A 22,672-nucleotide genomic window follows, 5' to 3' on the forward strand; every position below is an offset into this window, starting at 1 on the left:
CCAGCCCACAGAAGCAGCACTGGATTAAAGAGAGCAAGCCACAAACTCACAAACAGAGAGAGACCACAGGTTAATTCCTGCTTGACAACAAGTAGAAGACCACGACCGACAGAAGACCGACATTTACCCAACATTAAACCAAGGAAAACTACCAAGCTATGCCTGCTGGCAGAAGCGATGTTCATCCCTATGAAGTGCACCGAGCTCCGCCGAGGAGCAGTGCCCTGAGCCCTGCAGAAGAGCAGGCCATCTCCCACACGCACGCCTGAAAGGAGATGGTAAGCTCCACATTCACTGTCTGATCTAGATGACATGGGATGGGAGAAGGAAATGAAAATCCACATCTTCCAGGTCTTCGTGCTGGGCCTCAGGCCATACTGCTGGTTAACCCTGATCCTCCACCTCCACAGCCCCATTCCCAACAGACACCAGCATTCCCCGATCTGCAGGAAGTTCAAGGGAGTTGAGATGAGTTTGGCATCTCTAGCACTTAAGTCATCAGTGACATCCATCGAACGCAAGCCTTTACATTTTGGTATGTAGGACAATACGGAGAGAAGCACTTTGTTATTTACTGTGAAAAACTACAGAAGATGACAACAAAGCCCAGTGGTGTCTTTCTGGATACAGAGAGATGAAAAATGCATTTTATTCTGGTGAATCTGCAATTGCTACAGCAGCAGCTGTGGGGTTTTTCCCCCATTTTTGAGTGCTGCTATCTTCCTGCAGGTTGATGCTGGCTCAAAGCATCCAACAATCAAGTCATTTTAAAAAGGAGTGGCAGGAGGGAGGGTAAAGCCCTTTCTTTCCACATTAATTATTGCTACTGCATGGGTTTTAGAGATAAACACAAGACAGAACGGGCATGGAAGATGGAAACTGCTAATGCAACAAGTTATTTAATTAGAAGCATAATAGTGACTGTCCACGTATCAGCGGAACACTGTATTCCATTAATGCAGCCGCTAAGCTCACAGTAGCACCAATGCTGACAATGAGAGCAGACTTGCTTTTCAGCAAAAGCAGATCTGTCCAGGGCAGCAGCTCTTCTCTGTCCCTGGGTAAGATCCACTGCAGTGAGATGAAGCCACCATACGTACACCCTACTGCTGAGAAGGTTCATCAAAAGTTATCCTTCATCGTTTAATCTGTTGCCTAAATTCCAAATGTTCGTCTCTACTATAAAACAGGCATTGTTGTACTGAAATTTATTTTATTACTGTGGATGTGCCCTCTATGGAAATTGAACAAAAACGTGTGCACCAGAGGACAGGTCCCCAGACACTGAGCTCTCTCAGCCACGCCAGAGTGCAGGACAGGCCGAGCCTCTGACGGATTTGAAGCAGACCACATGTACCCACGCTTGCATTTCTCCCCAGCCTCCCCATTCAGAGCTGGGCTGGAATCAAGGTGTTCATATTTGAGATACTCCATAAGCAGCTAAGCTTAATCTGATTTTAACTCATTCCTTGTGTGGCAATCACTGAAAGGAGAGAGATCACTGGAAATCTTCAAATTCCAGGTTTCAGGTAGAGACAGTCTCAGTTTCTACCTTTGTTATTGCTACTTATTCTAACAGTTGCAATTTCCATGCAAACACACCATGTATTTTAAGAGAGGGGACTCTGGGTGGAGTTTCCTTCTGCGCTCCAGCTTCAATCCTTGCCCATTTCAGTTCTGCTGGATGAGAAAAACTGCCAGGCCAAACACCTCTGACAGATGGATGCTGAGGCCCCTTCTCCAGGAGAGGCCAGACTCCTAGAGAGGTCTGCTTCTCGCTGGCAGACACAACAGCTCCCCTAAAACAGATGTGAAGCCCTCTGATAGCATTTCCTGCCACTATAAAATGAGACTGCAACAGAAAATATCATAAGAGACTCCTCCTGAGAAGCCAGGGTCTTCTCCCCAAGAGGCAGGAGGTGAAAAAGCCCTCCCTGCGTGGCCCCCACACTCACGTGCGCGTGTGACTAATTACAGATTAAACTAGAGGTCTCAGAGTTGGGAGGCTCATATCTGCGTTTTTCCTGGGCTCATTCTTACAACCATAAATCCGATTAAAAGTACAAACCTGCATGGGAAGTTCATAGGGCAGTTCACCCCATCAGCAAGCCTTCGAGCCTGCTGGCATTTCCTCCTCTTCCAACTGCAAGGGCCAACAACTGAAACACCCACGAACCCAGGAAGGCTCAGACCTGATCAACTCCGTGCTCCAGTTGTTCAGGATTTGCAGCAGTTGCAGCAAAAACCCTGATGATTCACTGTCCTTCGTCCCTGGCAGTTCCCTGGATAATAAATGGGAACAATATTTTATTTATGCCCAGGTCATCAATTCTAAGGCAGAGGAAGCAGCAAATGAAAAGGAGAGTTATTTCCATAAAGAAAGTGATGGATTAGAAAAATCCATTTTTACCCTGTCCCTCCTCCCTGACAGGGAATTCTAAACCGTTTTGAATTATTACCTTTTTCCTTCTTTTTTGGAACAGAATGAAATATTTTAAAATCACATAGCAATTAATTGCTGTATAAACACAATTATACAAGGAGGTACGAATTACCTTGGGCTTTTTCTATTAAACAACCACATCCTGATGAAGTAAAAGCCTGATCCTGACTGTCTTCAGATCCCATTACGGACAGTAGGAACTGAGGGAGCACAGTTAACTTGCGGGGCAAGCCCCAGAGGAAGCAATTACACAGGACAGAAAGATCTAGTTTAGGTAGCTGTACTATGGAATAGGTATTATAAATACTCATTACACAGCTCAGATTTCATATCCTGACTTTTTCCTGCAAAGGGCATTTCTGTTTGTTTATTCCCTCTCAAATAAAGGCTTCTTAGAGCTGATGAGAGGTACTCAAATGACAGCCTCCAAGACCCAATCCCCTCCTCCCTGCTGCAATATAGGCCAGCAAGGACAGCAAACACCAATCTGTCTCGTAAAGGTGTCCTGGGGATGAGCGCGATTGCAAGGGTTCACCTCTGCCCAAGCAACGGTCAATCTCCTGGTCAAGATGGTGAAGGAAACGGCTCCCATTTCACAACTTTGATGACACACTGTTCTACTGAGAACTGAAGTCCCCTCAACCCACATTTAACTTTAAACTTCATGGAAGCCAAGAACTACAAGATACCTTACCACAAGTTCACAGCAGTGAAATGGGAAGCTAAAAAATGCTAATGACTTATCACAGAACTGCTTCGCTATTCATCACTTACAGACTGAACTCTAGCAATACTTGCAATTAAAAGTGAGCTCTAAATAATACCTAGAAGTGACAATTCATTAGGGAACAAGAGCTGAAAAGCAGGATCCAAATGCTACTGGATCTTCTAGAAATGTGCATAAAATTGATAAACCTGGTGCATAAAGTGCTAACAGCAAATAAATGAACAGAAGCTTACTGTGCAGCGCTGAGCCAGTAAGACTAATACAATTATGAAATGTGCATGCTGTAAAGATGTCACTGCTGAGCCTGAGGCTGGAACAATGAGACCAGCCCGGTTTCCATTCCACAAAAAGATGTTGAAATGCTAAAGATGTAGGAGAGAACCACAAAAATGATATAGAACTGGAAAAAATAACATTGCACCATGACAAAGTTGAATCTGTTTAGCCTATCAAAAAACTGATCAAGAGTGACCTTGGTCACTGTATACCACAACTTTTTATAGGGAGAAATAGTAGGTAATATAGATCTATTTCATTAGCAAAAGAAAGAAAATAATGGCTAATGACGGGAAGCACAAGCCAGACAAATCTAAGTTCAAAGTCTCCGATTTTTAATAGTAAGGATGATTAACCACTGGAAAAAATGACCAGGGGAGCAGTGAATTTTCCCTCCTGAAGTCTTCAAATCAAGACTAAATGCTTTTTCTGAAAGATGTGCTGCAATCATGATGAAATCTGCTGGCCCATGCTCTAGAGGAGGTCAGATGTGATGATGTGATAGCTCCTCCTGGCCTTAAGAGTTCATTACCATGAAGCTGGGAACTTAAATTCATATTTGGGAAGAAACAAGATCTACTTTTAAAGCAAGAAGGAACCCCATGTAATGAAAAATAGTAAGAACTTTACCCGTGCAACAGGAATACTCGCCTCACTCCACACAGTTTTTTCCAATGATGGAAATGCAGGATTTTCACTTGATGAGTCTTGGACACTTACTAAATGTCTCTTTCTTTTTCCATTAGATTAAAGTTTTGAAACAACCACATCATAATTTTAGGATTATTGTTTTAGCTTGTGTGCATGCTTCCCCTGCCCAGCAAATAACTTCATGTCTTCAAGGCGAACTGACATACCAACACTGGCTGGTTCATGAGAAGCGAAGTGCTAGGAACATTACACACCGCCTTCCCCACACAGAAAGAAAGAAAGAAGGAAAAAAAAAAAAGAAAAACAAAAAGCCCAACAATGGCTGCTTACTTCACTTATACATGGTGCATCAAATACTTCGAAATTGCTGAATTCATCCATAACTTATCTGAAAGCCGGCACCAAAGTTTCAAATCCTTTTAAGATCCCCCAGTTGCAACATGGATCAGCATGCCATAAAGCCCACCAAGAGGCTGTTGCACCAACAAGCTCAGGCTCCAGCAGTCTGCTGGAGAAGTCAGAGAAGCAGCTAGGCCACAATGTTTGGGAGCAACTCCTATCGAAGAAGATAGAAAAGAGAGCTTCTAAGTGTTCCCTATCTAACAACCGAACCCCAACTGAGAAGGTCAGGCACACACAAGTTCTCATTTTTTCTAAATTCTCTATGCTGGAGGAGCTGCAGCCTTTTGTGTTGAAGGATTTCACATTCATGTTCAGTAAGGGTCCTGCGCAGACATCAAAGGAAAACATCACGCTTCCTCAGCAAGCCTTAGGCTAACTTCAGAGGATACATCACTGCATAATGTTTAGCAGTTGGATCACAGTAATTCATGAAAAAAAGAAACTGCAGGACGCCCACAAGACATTCCCTGCATAGTTCCATAATCAGGGACATTTCTGCTGAATTACTGTTCACATAGCAAAAAAAGTCGGCAACCAAGACACTAATGCAGCTGTGTTTGGCCTGTATCTTTCTGCTCTTGTTCCCATCCTTTTTTACTGGACACCAGGTACATATGAATTCAAACAGAAAAGGCTGACAAAGAGTTTGGATCGCACAGAGTAGGTAGAAACCAGGATCACATCTGCCACTTTGAGAAAGAGACAAGATGCTGTTTACACTGTTGAGTATCTATTATGTTAGCTGTCCCCCCAGGCCCCAGTAGAAAATGATGCGGAAGGCACACTTCTCAAGAAAAGCCCCTCTATCTCCTTCCTGGAGAGGTTTTGCCACCACTGATTGTCAAATATATATTTTTCTTCAACATTCTAAAAACCATGGGATGTTGTGCCTGGGAAGGATAAATGTAACGAGAAGTATCTTTCACTTATTTTTTGGCAATTGGAAGGCTCTGAAATATGCTTTTTAACTACAGTCGCCTGGCATGGTATTTTTGTTTTTACAGTAAAGCCAAAGAGGATTAGGACACACTGTACTAATTCCTAAGAGCAGACAGTACCTGCTCCAAAGCTTTATCTTCCACACAGACTGGACAAAACAACAGCATTTCAACTGTACAGGTAGGGAAAGGAGGAACAAAGACATTAAGTGACTTTCTCAAGGTCACACAGGAATCTGTTGCAGGGCAAGGTTGAGTTCCCAAAGTCTCAGTCCACTTAAGCATTGGAAAAAGCAATGAAACAAGAGTATGTACTAAATTTGGCACAGATTTTTAAATGATGCATTGCTACAAGGGAACAAGAACCTCCACTCATACTAACCCAGATATATAAAGAAAAACTAGTTACTCACTCCACCCAATCTACCTGATCACCTTTTATTTCCTAAGTCAGTAAGACCTTTCTTGGCCAGACGATCCAACCCACAATTTAGATCTTATTACAAATCAGACAAACTAAACCACTTTTTCCCTCCAGCTGCAGAAGATAAAAGGGCCAAGTAAGCAGACAACATTTTGGTAACTGGCTTCGTGTAACAGTTTTGGATGTTCTTAAAAGCCTCTGCATCGATTATTTTCTTTAAATAGCAACGGCTTATTGAGAAACCTTCCACCCATTTTAATGCACAAAGTTTTCCTTAAGTAGAAAAGAAAGCAAAAACTGCCCTGCCAAGGCATATTTGTCAAAGAGTTTCGGATACCCAGTCCTGGCAAAATACTTTGAGTAAGTTGACACTGGTGCTGAAGGGCTAAGAGGGGAACCTTGGAGATGAAGAGGAAATAAAGTATGGACTGACACAGAACAATACCGGGATTCAGATCCAGCTTGCGTTTCAGCCAACGGCATGAGCCAATGCTGCAATTTATATGTATCCAAAGGAGCTAAAAGCTCATGGCATGCAAAGCAGCACAGCTCTCATGTGGTCTCTGCCTTGGGGCAAAAGGAATAGAGGAATTAATTTCATCAAGCCAAATCACCAACACCCTGCTGTTACATAAAAGCCTGTTTTCTGGGGAATGTTTCCAAAGATGGTGTCATTTGGGCTGTTTTGATTAAAGTGACATAGTCAGGTCCAAGATGGGATACACTGCAGACTGAGAAACACTCCGGTTTGACAAAATCTCCCACTCCCTTTTCAATCCTCACGGTGCTTGTTTCTTCCTTCCGTTTGCCATATTTTCATATGGAAAACAAGCACAGCAATTGCACAGCCTGGTTCTTAGATGCTAATATAAGGCTGTGATGAAAGAACTGCAGGCGGCCTCAGGGAGATGTTTAAAGCCTAACTGAAACAGATAAAAAGATGACTATTTAAGTTTGCCTGGGAAAGTTTCTACGCATATTGGAAACCCCTTGAGGCAGGGACTGCCCTTCTGTTCTCAGTTTAATAGCCAGTTGTACAAATTATGATTGCACAATTACTTTTGTAAGGTTTTCAGTTATACAAAGAATGTATCTTATTAAGGTTTATAACTCTGAGAAATAAAACCTAAAACCCCAAATCCTTTGCATTCAAGTTGCATGACCTGCTAGTGCTCCACCAGCAACGTGGTCCCAACACTCTTACAAATCTACACCACAGCCTACAACGAACTTTTAGAACGAGCAGGTACAAGCACCGCAGCACACTGTAGTTAATACTTCCACGATTCGATACACATAGCCTCATATTGTGCTTTCATATCTTCCCTCCCGTGTCTACATTTTAGCAGTCAGCATTCTTGGGCAGTTACTGCATGCCTCGACGGCTAGAAGCTCAAATTCCAAGCAGTCTGCAGCACTGGCATTGCCCTGCTGGAAGCTACTTACCTGCAAAGCTGGCTGCATTGCACAGCCGACCAGAAAGAGCATGGACATGGAACAAGGAGGGGAAGGAAGTGTCAAAGGTGAAACCACCGGGCATGCACAGCCTTGTGTTTTCCCTGGCTGGGGACCAGCCGCGTCAAAAAAAGCAGAGCACAAATTCCAATCCACCATAAAAACAGTAAGTAAAACAAGTCTCCTTCTTTATTCAGTAAAGCATATTGTGTTCCAACACAAAATCCAGCTGGTAACAACTCTCCCAATAAAAAGGCAGGGGAGTGACTACCCCATTTTATAGATATCTCAACTGAGCACAGGAGCCTGAAGTCACACAGCTGGTCCAAGAGGCTGAATGTATTTCACATCCAGACCTGGGCACAGACTGCTTTTGACGTTTACATTTCAAAACTTCTTTCTGTTGAGGAAATGTACAACCTCCTCCTCTCTAAAAGCGTGAAGCTTTGCAGCCCTCAAGGACAGCTCTGCTAAGAACCACTGCAATTGTACCAGAACAAGAGGAGGCCCCACGAGGCCCAGAATGACTCAGAAGTGATAGCCTGTCTATTCAGAAATTGCGAAAACTAAAATTGTAGCAGTCTGCCATCAGCATTATTCATACCAGAATACTTAAATTCAATTGTTTGGCATGGAGACAACATCACAGAGGTGCGGCTCAACCTGGCCCACGCAACAAGCAAGAGAAAAAGGAAGGAGACAACCTCCAACAGAAGGAGACAGGTCTGAGCACCCAACACGCAGAATCCAAAAGGACCTCCACAGCTGCTAAGATGTCAACACTGTAAGGACAGACGCCCTTGGTGCAAGGTGACACATTCTAATCTTTTCTGTGCGAACAGGAAGGGGGGAAGCACTACACACTGTCTAACGGGCAGAGCACCCCTGTCCCTTGTGATCCTGCCTTTTCTCTCAAGGCTGCTCCAAGAAGCTTGAACTGGTTTAACTTGCGCACGCACACACACAGAGCTCACAGTGCAATTTCCTCTCATCTCAGCTAATAAATCTTACGGTGTGTCTGCTTTTTCTGAACACAAATTTTATAAGCTGAATAAACTTTATGGAACAGTTGATTGCCAAGGCAGCCAAAACCTGGAAACTTGATGCCTGACCACAGCAAGGCACTGCAGGCTCCAACAGACACTCTGAGAAAGTTTAGTTTTCGCACTTCAGAAAGAGATCCTCTTACTGGCCTGCTCCCTCTGCATCAAAGGCCCCTGACTTACTGGCTCTGAAAGCTTTTAATTTAGCTTATCCTCAAGACTCTTCCCCTTGTGATCAACAGATCAGAAGACAGGACAGAATTCTTCCACCCTCCCCAGCTCAGAGCACATCCTACCATCCATCCCTTGTTTTTTCACTGCCAAGTGTCTTCTTAGTAGACTGGCAAAAATACGAGGGTTTGAGCAACAACTCATCAGTCTTTGGAAAGTCAACTTACATTTCGTTAGAAGCATCAGAGAACCTTCCCTTAAGCAGGGGCTTTAGCGTAGTCGCTTGGTACAGCTCAGAATTTAACAGAGAGAACATCTCCAGACACTTCGCCTCCAAATCATGATCATGCAACAACCCTTTGTACGTGAACAAGAAGTATCGGGAAGGTAATTTATGCAGTCCTGGCCATCAGTTAGGGCAGTTTTACAGCTGGAAATGAGAGGGAGGCGGCGATATCATGGGAAGAGACAGATCACCTGTAAGCGCTCCAGAGGCCCTAATTTGGAAACCTGTCCCCTACAGCTATTTTCAAGATCACTTAAAACAAAAATGGCAGCTCACAAATAGATCCTTTAGACTGAGAGCCCGTTTTCCAAGCAAAAACTGCAGTACCGGTTAAGGCCAGGCACTTCCACAGCAACTGACCCGCAGTGCGAGCGAACGCACCCTTCCGCTCCCCGGGGAGGAGGCGTCCACCCAGCACCTGCGGGTGAGGTCATGGACGTACCTTGGAAATGAGCTCATCGTGGTTGGCAAGATGAGCCCTGCAGTGAATGCAGCTGTAGGTCCTGTGGCACGAAGGCAGATATGCCTGGAAAGTCTTGGACCTTGTCATCTTCACCATTGGAGCCACTGAGCGCTGCGTGAACTCTGGGGTGGCCCAGGAGGCACTCCCGCAGGACGGGTCGCACGGGAAACACCGGAAGACACAGGTAAAGGCCGTGGTTTGGCAGGTGATGGGTGTGGGGCAGGCTCCACACGCTGGTGACCGCTTCAGAGGAGGAGATTCGGGCAGAGGGAATGGGGGACTTCACACAAACCTAAGTTCAAAAAAGAACAGACAGAACACTCAGCTCACAAAGGCGACAACGGTCTCCTAGCCCACAGGTCGATCTAGCCTTTGATCAAGAGAGCAGGGAAGAGCCGGAGCAGCCAGGAGACAGGAGTGCTGTCTGCGGATTAGATCAAGAGGGCAGAGTTTTACTCACAGCTCAGCCACTGACTTGCTGACCGCCCTCGCATCTTCCTGCTTCTGTTATCTACCATCTTCCTATCGCTCCAACACTCACAATCTCTATTCATTCTTCCAACACTTAAGGGATTTGGAAGTGACTACAGAGCCACAAAGATGCTAAAAAGATGATTTTCATCAAGGCTACTCTCCTAAACGCCTCTGGGGAACTGCACACCTTAAGGTCCAACTCTGCACCACCGCTTGGAAAAGCCGGGCTCTGTTAGCTAGGGAGAAAGTCGGGACCCAGAGTCAGTCCTGCCGGCTGCTTGTCCTGCGTGACTCACTGATGCGACACCCCGGAAGCCCACGGGAAAGCTGGGAGCTGGACGTGGGTTTCCTCAGCCACCAGGAAAGTACACCAGTCACCAAACCAGTTCTTCCCTCCGTTCTGCCCTAGTTTCCACACGGGAAATGGAGGATTACTTCATCACGCTCTCCTTTATAACTCCCTGCAAGCTCTGAAGGTAGAAGCTACTCTATAAACTGCACTCTAGTATTTTTTTTCTTTTTTTTTTTTTTTTTTTTTTACTCAGAATATCTGACAGCACTCAAAGCAAGGAGCAGCCTCTGAAGACTATTCTAGAGACAGTTAAAAATCCTATTCAGGATGGAAACACTTTTTTACAAACCAACATCATCTGAGAGAACCTGCAAGGCAGCTCAAGTCTGGGTCTTTTTTTGTTGGCAGAAATCAGTTTTTCAGATCCCACATCTAAAAGCCTTACCAGCTACAAATGTTTCTTTTGAGGATGGAAGAAGGATAAAGGAAGCACCTCCCCTCCCTCCCTGGTACATGGCGTGCATGCACGCTCTACAAATTAATCATGAACTCTGGCTGCGCCTCCCATGAGGATTTTCCTTTCCATAAAACATGCGATTCTGTTCAGTTTCTGAGTCTGCACTTTGTGTATCAAATACTGGAACACCACCAACACCCCTCAAAAAATAAGAAAAACAAGAAATAAAAACCCCAGACCTGACCTGCAATGGAAATTTCTGAAGTGGACAAAACAGAAAAGTACAAGAGATTAAGAGCTGGTCTCCAAGCCGGCATGAGTAACTTGCCTGAAGCATAGCCGATAATCTTCCAGGTGAGAATAAAGCCAGCCCAGGTCACTACGCTGATACGCTGCTAAAACAGCTCCCTGGAGTTTGCACGTTAAGCTGGCTCTGCCGCGGCTCCGTAGGACGTGCCTTCCCAGACAGAGCACCAGCCACACCCCCGGTTCAAGGTATGCTGCAGGGAGCTGATGGACTGCCACCGTTCGGAGCAAATACATCTCTCTGACTTGCTAAAGGGGAAACTGTCAAAACAGCGGGATGGAAATCAGAAAGTCAATCGGGGAACTGAAGGCAGGACCCAAGAAAATTGTTGCAGGAGGCAGTCCTGCAGAACTCATAAGCATCCCATTCAGATGATCTCTTTTGCCCAGCGATAGCATCAGTCAGAAGTATCTCACCGTGACAAAACTGTCAAAGTCATACTGAAAAGAACAACAACAATCAGACTGTGAATCCATTATTGCTGTCTGCTGGAAAGCCTCGTGTGTGATCAGACAGCGAGATCTGCAAAAAACCTCATCACTTAGGTACCAAAGCACCAATTATAGAAACCCCTGTCTTCAGCACTTCTGCTCTTAAGTCTTCTTGTCATTTTTGAAAAAGAAGATTCAAGGTATCCAAGTTGCTTTAGCGCTTCTGAAAGCATTACCCCCGGAACCTACCACCAGCTGGACAATCCCCAAAAGCCAGGCACGCTATCTGCAAGGTTTCCAGTGAACAGGTCCTACAAGCACTATACTGGAGGGTTGTCATAGGCTCACATGGGCATCATTTGGTGCAGTCAAAGGTTCATTATATTATGACCATGCACAGTGCTCAACAGGAGGCAGACACCAGTAAGATAACAGGATACCCTTTTTTTTTCTTTTTTCTGAAATATTTTTCTTCTGCTCTCCAGAAGGCAGATCCCTTACATTCAAATGGGAAAAAAGAGTCTTACTCATCCCACAAACCGCTGAGAAAGCATATCTATCATGATCATAATAGTCAGCACTTACATAGCACTTTTCATCCTTAAAGCTCTTTGCAAACACTAACTAATCAGATTAACCTTTTCCAATTAAAGTTACAGTGAGAGCTTTGGAAGACCCATCCTGACAATTTCCAGCTTGTTAGGAACTAAACCTGCTCTTGTTCAGCCAAAAGGGGTCTTTCCAGGAATTTATCTGGCCAACCTGTAGCTAACCAGACTGCCTGTGCGCTCTTTAGTGCGTAGCTGCATCTCTGGATTTCAGCAAGATCTTTTACACTAACTGCAGAAGTAGGAGAAATCAGGCAGTCTTCACCTATATGCTGCCCCAGTTCTCCATGTGCACCAGAATTTTGTCAAAACTGAGTTAGTTTTGCATTAGGTAGCATTGTTTTCCCCTCCAAGATGAGGGACACTGAGGATTGAACTCTTAGGTTTGCAACAGGGCAGAAACAAGATGCAAAACTAGAAGAACCAAAAGCAGAATCCTTCCTTGTTTTCTGCTGATTAGATGTAAGTAACACATCCCAGCCTTCCTGAACTAACCATGTGCCAACCTTTACAGTCACAAGACAACAGAACCACCCCCAAATTCCAAGCCCCTGATTCAGCAGCTGATACGCTATATCCCAGCCATAACAGATCTCACAGCTTGGAATTTGTGAGCCATGTGCCTTGTCCTCCAAGTGCAAGGAAGCAGGAGACTTAGTGTGCTTTTTCTGGGGCCAAATGCAATTGGATTCCAAAGCAAAGCACCAAGCCCTGTCTGAAAGAAACAAATTATGTTGGACAGACCAGCTGGAGAAAAGCGCAAAGAAAGGACTGGCAATCACTTTACCCGATTTCTGAATGAGAAAACAGACTTTGTCTAAACCTTAGATTCCATTGATTTGTAATGAAATGGTGCAATCCCCTCTTTCTCCTTTTCTTCAGCACGGATAGGTAGATAGACCAACCACCGATTTTATTACTTCCCTCCCACACCGTCATGCCAAACATTTCATTTCTGATCAGCTGCCTCGCTCTGCAGCACAACAGCTGGAGAAAGCAGTCCACAGGCATCCTCAAAGCCAAATGGAGACATAAATGATACCCAAACAGAATAATACAAGAGCAATCCCTTAATTTGTTGTTTACTGACCCCTCTGTCCAGGCCCCCTAAGCATCAATGCTCTAGAAAAATGAGTAAAAGAGGAAATACTACAACTGCATTTATCTAACACAGAAATGAACACACACACAAATTATCTGCTGCATGCAGCTTTCTGCAAAAGCATTTAATGAGCCTTCATTTATTTGACCTCATAACACATTTAACATCAGCAAAAACATTTGACCTTTTAGAAGTGGACAAAAAAAAAAAAATTCAAGTGAGATGGTATCAGAGCACAGATTAAGATTAATTGCAATTCCTGTTCTCTGTACTGTGCTGAGAAGGCAAAACAAATTTATCGCTTTGCTTAAGACAGGGGAGAGAATACAGATTTGTGAGCTAAAATCTTGGTGGGAAACCCAGGTAAGAAACTGCCTTGAAAAAGACTTCAGATAAGCTCATATATGATAACCATACTTTATAAAGGCACTACCTTTGTACAGCTTTCAGCCTGACAGTCTGATCGCTTGTGTGCGCTATGTACACAAGAGCTCTGTCCTCATCATAGTAAGGGACAGGAGGGAAAAACAATAGGAAATGCATTCTTACATCCTATGAGCTTGTAAGGACCCATTTCTGTCTTGAATATCATCTCAAAATGTATTAATAGGATCCGTGGCTCTCAGCAATGCAAAAACCAACCTCCGTTTTTTTTTTCTGTCCTAGTGGCAAACACATTTTAATTAAAATACATTTAACAGCTAACAGTGCATTCATTCTACTGTAGAACAAAGGCATGGGGATGACTTTAGGCTGTACCTCTGTTTTTTCAGAATGATGAGTTAATGTTCATCCGCCTCACTGACAGTGGGCATTAGTGGAGTCATTCCATTAACTTTTTTAAAAAAAAAAAAAGCTTTGATTACTTTATCATCGTGCCCAATACTGTTAGAGAAATGAGTATCTGTCACCAGCAACATAATCCAGTATTTTTATTTTATCATTCTTCAAGAGAAATTTATCTCTGGGATGGACACACTCAAGTCAATGGATCAGAAACCTGCGCCTATTAATTAGTTCACGAGAAGTCAGAAAACTGGTTTAGACAGAAGGAAAGAATTCTAGGGAAAAAGCTTATCAGCATCATTTACTGTGGTTATCAGTGAGAGAATCAGCTGAATGTACTGCTTACAAGCACTGTGTATGTTAGGGCTGCCCTGCTTAATCCTGCTAAGTTTTAAGCAGATGCCACCTCCATGAAGGAAAAACCATGACACACATTTTGCTGTTCAGACAACTTTTTAGTTCAGTATTCACCCTCCACTTGTCCAAAAGCCACTTTTCACATGAAACTGTTAGCAATTCAGGAAACACAAAAAAGGAGAAATGCCAAGTCTGTGCCAAACACTTGCTAGACAAGGCCACAATGGCAGAGAACAAAAACTATCACACACAAGGCTTATTTTGCATAAAACCCATGTGCAATGCAGCTCAGAAGCAAATGTTCCTGTTCATTCTGGCAGGACAAACAACAGGTTTGTTAGGTCTGAGAGTTTGTTTTATGGATTATTTGATTTTTAAGATAAGAAACTTTAGTCAGTTAAATATTTATTAGAACACAGCAAATGCTATAGAAAGCTGCCTGTAGTAGCTTTGAAAAAAGTCTGTCTATTTGGAAACCCAACCTTTCTTCCTTGGTGTCTCTTCTCATTAATATAGAAATCACTAGAGATGTACTTATGCTGAGTGCAATGAAAGCACAAGAGGAATCGGGTTTGGAGAGTTCTCCGTTTCTACAAGGTCACAAACTGTAGCAGCCTGCGTTGCTCTGGGGTCTTAGCGTGATTCTAAGAAAGTGCTTGAGGTAAGCACACTTACTTACCAGTAAGTAGGTTTTCTTGATATGGAAACTGCCTTAACGTTGCATAATGCATTGCAGTTTGAAGGAGGAAGGCTAGTCTCTAAGGTGAGACACTGAAATTGGGACTCTGGGTTTAATGCCCAGTTTTGCTGGTCTTCCCTATGGATTAAAAGCTAGTGTCAGAATTTCAGGTGCCGAACCCTCAGAGACACCTGGCACAGCTAAGGAGCTTTCATACTCTGACGATGGAGTATCGCAACAAAAGATCCTGGTTTGGAGCAGTTCTGGAGATCCTCACTACCACACAGGACTGCACCAGCTTTGGAAAAGATGAAACCAGATCGTCTGAAGGTAGGAGGGTAGGAAGTACGTTGTGAAAGGCCCTGAAAGAAAGGATGACCATTCTGAATTTAAACACGGAACACAAGGGAAAGCCAAGACAGGAGTTTAAATAGCATATGGGTGTACACAACGTACCTTTACTCCTTCAGTATCAAGTTTCTGAAATGCACCAGTTTCAAACACTTGATGACACTGCACGCAGTACTAGCACGATCAACAAAAGTCATTACTGATACATGAACCGTAAGTGTCCTCCTCTAACGCCTGCGCTCCTTCAGCTCGTTCTCCTAACCTTGCAAGCCCTTGGAGACAGGAATATAACAAGAGAAATGGTGGAAGACTGCCAGCAGGAATCCTCTGCATTTACTTTTATCAGATACATGGACACAATTGCAATACAAGTAACAGTATGGAGTAGGTTTCTCACTTAGACCGCCTTCAACTAGAAATATATTTAACCCCCTTTATTCCTCTGGGTATCTCCTAGCAAGTCACTTCATTTCTGTAGGCCCAGTTCTCTCTTTTGCACACTGGAGACAGCACCTTCACCACTGGGAAGCACTTTATGATTCTGGGAAAAAGGACCTGGATGGATGGATGCAAAAAGGCAATACTGATGGCAAACAGTATTGCAGACAATCGCCAGGTAACCACTAGAGGGCATCAAAAAGAGATTCAGCAAGAAGCAATTACAGACTATCTGGCCATAATGAATCAGGGACAGGCTCGACGCCAACCGTGCTGCACCTGCCATGCTCCACATACCATAGCCAGCCTGTCAAGAAAAACGTCAGCATTATTATTCTGCTGAATAGCTATCAATACTAACACTGTCAAAACTGTCATTGCAATTATATTAATCACATTTTAAAGTTGGGGGTTTTTTTTGTTTGTGGTTTTTTTTTCTTTTTTTAAAAACAGGCAATATGTCAGTCTATGGTCTATCAACAATCTTCCCATCAAAAATAGACTCAGCACCCCTACAACAAATTTCCTGGTCCCTCTCTGATGGAGAGGCTTTCTATGAAGATGACGTGGAAGGTATATAAAAATGAGTTGAAACTTAAAAGGAACAAACAGCAAGTCTTAAAACTCACTTCGAGTTGGAATTTTTTTTAAGTCTGTCTAGCTTTGTCACTGTACACACTATTAATCCATACTTATTAAAACCAAAGTAATTGATGAAAATCTTGTAAAAAATTGTTCTTTACATAGTTGATTTACCTTCTGTCAATTTGGAGATTAAATCAAATTAAAATGTTTCACTTATTTTTTTAAATAGGTAACATTCACACCAGTGCGTTTTCAGGGTCTCAAGTGCAACCATGAGGTAAGAAGCAAGTCCAGAGGACTCCTGCGTTCAAAGCAAAAGCTTTCTTGTATTGAACTACAGCACACAACTGATTGGAAAGCAAAGGAACAGGTTAAAGTAACTCAACGGAGACAGTGCAGAGATGCTTCTTTCCTGGATGCAGACTACAGAGACCAGATGACCATGAGAACTTTCTGAATTTATTTACAGATCTATGGCTGGACTGGGACCATTCAGTGTCAGAACTGCTAACTCATCTCTCCCCGCATTTCAGAACAAAGCACATTGTTCAAAACAATCCACTCGGACACACCACAGACACCACTGGGAAGCAGGAAAGGGAAATAATTCTGGAAATTTTAACCAAATTCTTCCCTTTACAATTTCATCTCAAAAGGCACAGGACAGCTAGGACAGACATCATCTCACAGGGCCGGCTTCAGAATTTGTTACCTTTTCTGGGCCCGTCTCAGAAACCACATGAACGTGGACTGCAAGATTCAGCCTCTACCGAGGAATGACTGACACCTCTGGCTGAATTCTCTTCCCACTCTCCTACGAGTTGCCTGGCAGCAATATCTTTGCAATGCAGAAGAGCCTGCGCTGCTGATAACAAGCAGCATGGCAAGCATTATAGCTGCAGCTGCCCACCTTTGCTTTGCAGGTACACTCCATCGCAGCTGAATTCAATAACCAGTTACAACAGTTGCCAGCATGCGTTACCAAATGCAGGAGGAAACATACATGCAGAAAAGCATCACGGTTGGCCAGGACAAATTTGAAACAAGCCAGCACCTACTTTTGATCCTACCAGCAAATCCCACTTGTGCCACAAATAAAACAAAAACTGCAAGCTGAACTAATTTAAAACACAAATGACTCCATTTCTTCCTTTACATTTTGCAAAAACTCGTGCCAGCATCCCCCGCAATGGGATAACAGTCCTTCATCTGAATTGGCCAAGTAGATATGATGCACTCGAGTGAGATAACAGCAATGGCTCAAACACACTGTAAGATGTAGCTCTTCAATTCATACCCATCCTTCTGCTGAAGAAAGCTTCACATTCAATGTGATGGTCACGTTTGGAGCCATAGATCAAGGACATCATACTTTGGCAGTATTACGCATATACAGCATTCTACAAAACGGAAGACGACCCTCACCTTGCTATTCTAGTACCAACCTGAACTAAAGACATCTAGGAAAAGCTCTTCCCATCCAACTCACCGATTACTGACAAAATGGAAACACTCTTTATCTTCCCAATTTCTCTTCCTCATTTGTTTTAATTGTAGAACAGTCTAGCTATCCAAATCATCTCATATCATTACATTTTTTTTGTGCTCCTTACATTGCTCTATTATCTTCCTTTTTGGCAAATGTAGGTATGACTAGGATTCAATTAATTTGGTCTGCTGCATGCATCATCTGTTTCCCTGATAAAGGCTGGGTACTGACAGGGAACATGGCGAGAACACTTATCTATTGCAAGTATCCTTCCAATATCCTCAAAGTCATTTGTAGTTGAAAGAAGGATCTGCCACAGCTGCCTGTCATGACCTACTATTTGCAAGCTCCCTTTCTCGAATCCTGTAAGTTTTCATCTGCTCACAAAACACATGTGCTCAGAGGGCTCTTCCCAGGGGCATCTTTTACCCACCCTCGCACTGCCCAGAAGCACATCTGTCACAGGAGAGAGTCACTTTATTTTCTACTCTGGTATGTCTGCCTCTTTTTCTGAGTAAAGCTAAGGATAAGATGTTGAATTCTGACGGATCTCTGCCAGTAACACTTTTTATGCAACAGTTACTATATTAATGAGGAACATACTTTCTGTGGCAGGTCAGTCATTGTCTTTCTAGCTTCCATTTCCATTGAAGGCATAGCAACCCATATATCAAGGGGACAGTGTCAGGTGAAGATTTATAGCTTGAGTCTTCACATGACAGAGCCTTTATAACTAAATCTAGTTTAAGATGGTCAAGTCAGCTGCTACCTTGCCAATATTTGTCATTAGTTCCTCCTGGATATCCTCGCTAGCCTGCATGTTACTGCCAAGGTATGTGAACTGACTCACCTCTTAAGTTCTGTGCCTACAGACGCATGCTTGAGCTGGGAGTTCCTGGGATTCTCGTTAAGATTCCCCCCCCCCCCCAAGTTAATTATTAACTCCCATCCTTTTTTGTGATGCTGGACAATCTGTTTTTAATAACATATTGCTCCAGCCATCCTTTAGTAATATTTCATCAGTGAAACTTCAATCTTCCAGAGTTCTGTGGCTGAGCTGTGCAATGCCTAGGTCACACCACGCTACATTTTTGTCCTCATAATGAAGTCACTGCCAATGTGAAACAGGAGAAGTGAGAGTGCAGCTTTGACACCACTCTGCCTTCCCTCTCAGCGGATAAAAAAGTTCTCTGAAGGGCAAATTCAAAGCATCGTTGGCTTTTGAAACTTAATAGCTTTTGCTCGACCTTGGGAGTTTAGTTCTGTACAAGCCACAAGAGCAGTAAAAAAAGAGTCAAAGCTGCATACTTTTGTGAGTCAGCAAAACATCCCACCTTTGAACATGCTATACCAACACTTGAGCAGGTGTAACAGAAACTATCTCCAGTTGGACATGTAAGCCTGCACGAAGAGACCGGAAGGCAGCTCTTACGGGTTGCACTCCCTTAACTTCCAATGACTCACATTGCCTGGCACTATCATTTGTTAAAGCAAGAGTGAAGCAGGGATAATAGCTATTTACTAAAAACAGAGGAGTGTGATTAGCTTTAATTAGCATTGTCAAGTGACTTGAGATTGTCGGGTACAAGATGTGGGAGAACTAAGTCTCATTAATTATGTTATTTCCTGCAGCCTTAAGTGGCTTGGCCAGTCTAGTGACGGTGACGCTTCCGGAGACGAAGCTGCTCCCGACGTCCGAAACATCCCATATCAGTGGCTGAAAACACTCTCAGACAGGCCTGGCAGACGTGGCTAGCAAGTAGAGGCTCGCAAAGCCAGAACGCAAGAATAATCAGCGTATTATGTAGTGCAAGACAACTACCTGCCCTGACAAACGAGGAATAAAAAAGCAAGTAAGACATGGCAGAAAACAGACTCGGAGAGAGAATCGACTGGCAAACTTTGCGCCGGATGAAGAGCAGGGACCGATGGGGGCAACAGGGACCGTCAGTCAGTCCCAGGACCCAGCGCTCCTCAGCAGCGGCCCACCCAGAAAACTGTATTTTCTTCCCCCCAAGGAAGGCAAACTATAAAACGCCTTTGTTTTGGGAAAAAAGGATCCAGATCCTCAACTGACCACCAACAGACATGCTGATTTACCAGCTAAAGATCTGTTCTAAAGAACTGAAAAATCCTTGAGTTAGAGTCTCTTCTATGGACTCATCTTGGCTTCTGGAAGGAAAAGGAAACCTATCCTTAGTCTTTAGTTACTGTGATTAGATCTAGAAGACAAGACTTCCGAATTAACAAGTCCAGAAAAGAGGGAACATCCTGAATGACCAACGTACAGGTCTCTGTCAAGGAGGAGGAAAAAAGGAAGCTCTGTATTTTGCTACGGTTTCAAAGCAATAAATACACTCTGCTACGCCATTCTGCCTTGAACATCACTGATCAGCTTCAAAGCAGCTACGAGAACTGAACTCTCAATTTCTCCACTCCAGACTCCACTTTATGATCCCTCTTGAAGCCCACTGCTCTAGCACTTCATAGTTGACCTCTAATGAAGACTCTGCTTAAGTTCAAGCAAACAAGGTTTGCCAGTTAATGACCGAAGCCCAATGAAAGCCTAGCTTTATTGGCATTTCTTCAAGAGGCTTCCTCGCACATGGTCAAAGGCAAGGCCATGATGCAACAACAACAAATAAATGCTTTTTACTCCTCTGCAATCCTTGCAATGCTTGTGTAGTACCATGCCAGATCAAGGAGCTCCCACTTTCTAAACTGCTAGCCAGGACCTACACCAGAGTGACCAGTTCCTTAATTAAATTCTCTCTCAGCAACAGGTATTCAATCCATGAGTCAAGGAGCCTTTCAGGGAATGTGGATTTACAGGTAGTAATGCTGCCTTCCTCAATACAACCCTGACTCAACTACCCACACCAAACAGCAAAAAAAGGAAATCCCCTATTCAAAATCTGTGGATCCAGAGGACATAAGGGACCAATACCAATGCCAGTTATTCTGATCCTGGCAACATGAAAGAGACACCTGCAAAGAAAGCTTTTTTTTTTTTTTTAAAAAAAAAGGCACCACTTGACATCTTCATCAGATGAAAGCAATGTCTCTGCCCTGCCCACAGCATTTCCAACTTTAGCTTCAAAGCACAAGGCTCACTTTTAAATGGTCTTTCAGCAGGAAACAAGAATTAGAGATCCAGTGAGAAAAGGAGAACATCTTGATTCTCTATTCAAGCACTGCCGTTACACAGCAAACAACGTTTACAAGAAACCAGAGGCGTGGATCCCAACACGATGAGATCTTAAACAAAATCCATGGGAGTGCTCTGCAAGAATGATGTCACAAAATACATCCTTCCCAGGCAGAATCCTCTCATGGATTGTAAGTAGAGCTCTCTCAGTATCTGCTTGTTTACAACCGCCTAACTCAGCAAAGGCCTCTCTGTGCTACCTAGCACAAGCTTTAAGTAACTGTAAACGCATTAGCAGAAAATCCTTATCTGGAGCATGTAGCAGGCCCTGAGGAAGGCAATGTTAGGAAGGCAGGTGTACCGTCTCGCCCCTTGCTTAAGTGCTGTCTGCAAACTAAGAACACTGGTTTGATAGGCCTTCCTCTTTCTGTATTTTAAAACAGAGGCCAGAAAACAGCGGGGACAGATTCACTCCAGTAAATTGCGGGGGAAGGGGGCGAGGATTCAACTTCTTTTTCCTACATCATTAAAATCACATTTTAAACTGGAACATTTCAAGTTCTTCTGACTTAAAAGATAAGCATTAAAATCTTATGCTACAGACCCATAGCTCGCTCCATGGCTACTTCATCTCAAACTTCTCTGGCTTTTCTGGATCAAAACCAAAAGTTTCCGTGGAGAAGCACAAGACAAAGGACCCTTGACATTTCACCTTCTGACCCTGGACCTCAGCACAGTGCTCCACAAAAGAGGAAGCTGCTACACCCTTAACCAGAGGCTAAAGCAACAACACAGACCAGCCGAGTTACTCCTGCTCCCCGTGGGGGACTGGTTTCAATGCACCATGTGCAGAAACTGCCTGCCTTTGACACCGAGCATCACCCAGGGCTGAGGATGCCCTCCTCTCCACAGCCTGATCCAGGTGCCCTGCAATCTCTCTTTTGCCACACCAAGCACGATGTCACTTGCGTAGCACGGAGCCACGGCCTGCAGCTGGGAAAGGCCTGGTCTCCAGGGACTCCAGCAGCAGTGTTGGTAAATAGAGCGGTGGCAGGGCACTCCTCCCTGGTCAGCAGCCAGCCTCCCGGGCCGTGCTGGCTACGGTTCAGGAGGTGCCCACAGAAAGCCAGCACCCAGGCGAAGATGCTGTACCTCTCCCTGGAGTCACAAGCCTAAGCCTCGCGCACACCTTTGTGCACGGATCTCATCTGGGGTTTCAGGCTTTTATTATGCATCTACCTGCTACAGCGAGATGATTAGCGAGGAAGCACCATCCCCTGCTCCTCCTCCCGCGGTTACCTGGCACCGCCGGCCAGCCCCTGCCCCGCTCCCGCAGGTCCCTCCTGTTGATTCCCTCCCTCGCTAGAAGCGGCCGGGGAAAGGCAAACCCCTCTCGCCTCACTCTCCCGGGCTCGGACCTGTTGCCCTCCCCGCCTCCAGCCCCTCGCCCGGCCCCGCAGACAAAGGCCGCCGCTCGCAGAGCCCGGCTCGCCCGCTGCCAGCCCCGGGGGGCGCCGCAGGCCCCCGGCCCTCTCCCCCGAAGCGGCAGGGCTCCCCTGAGGGCAGGTCGCCTCACCGACGGGCCGCACCGTGGGGCAAGCGGCCCTGAGGAAGCGCCCCCCCCCCCCCCAAACCGCGCAACCGCCCCCGCTGCCCCACCGGGGGGGGGGGGGGGGGGGCACGCGGCTGTGGCGCAGCTCCGCACGGCGGCCCGGCCCCAGCCCCAGCCTCAGCCCTGCCGCCCCCCCCGGGCCGCGCCGCAGGGCCCCGCCGCCCGGCCCTCGCCCCCCGCCGCACTCACTCGCCGCGGCGCGGCCGCCTCAAGCGCGTCCCCAGCGCAGACGGAGCGCGGCGGCCGACGCGCACCAGGCAGCCCCGCAGCGCCCTCC

The 22,672-nt window shown here is 44.9% G+C and overlaps 1 protein-coding gene across 4 annotated transcripts in view; it reads right to left on the reverse strand.

Annotated features, from left to right (window-relative positions):
- Positions 1-22,672, reverse strand: part of YPEL2 (yippee like 2) — a 35,343-nt gene extending 12,671 nt beyond the window's left edge. Inside the window, exons 1-4 of one of the 4 annotated variants that reach the window (XM_075168468.1) lie at positions 15,229-20,616; positions 14,990-15,134; positions 14,773-14,910; positions 9,259-9,571 (exon numbers count right to left, since the gene is read on the reverse strand). In XM_075168468.1, coding sequence (XP_075024569.1) covers positions 9,259-9,375 — 117 coding nt within the window. In that variant the 5' untranslated portion in view covers positions 9,376-9,571; positions 14,773-14,910; positions 14,990-15,134; positions 15,229-20,616. Of the gene's footprint in view, positions 1-9,258; positions 9,572-14,772; positions 15,135-15,228; positions 20,617-22,584 lie in introns of those variants that run through there. The other 3 variants (XM_075168466.1, XM_075168465.1, XM_075168467.1) reach the window with 3 other exon arrangements.

The sequence above is a fragment of the Calonectris borealis genome, chromosome 19, assembly GCF_964195595.1.
Source record: "Calonectris borealis chromosome 19, bCalBor7.hap1.2, whole genome shotgun sequence".
Lineage (NCBI taxonomy): Eukaryota > Metazoa > Chordata > Aves > Procellariiformes > Procellariidae > Calonectris > Calonectris borealis.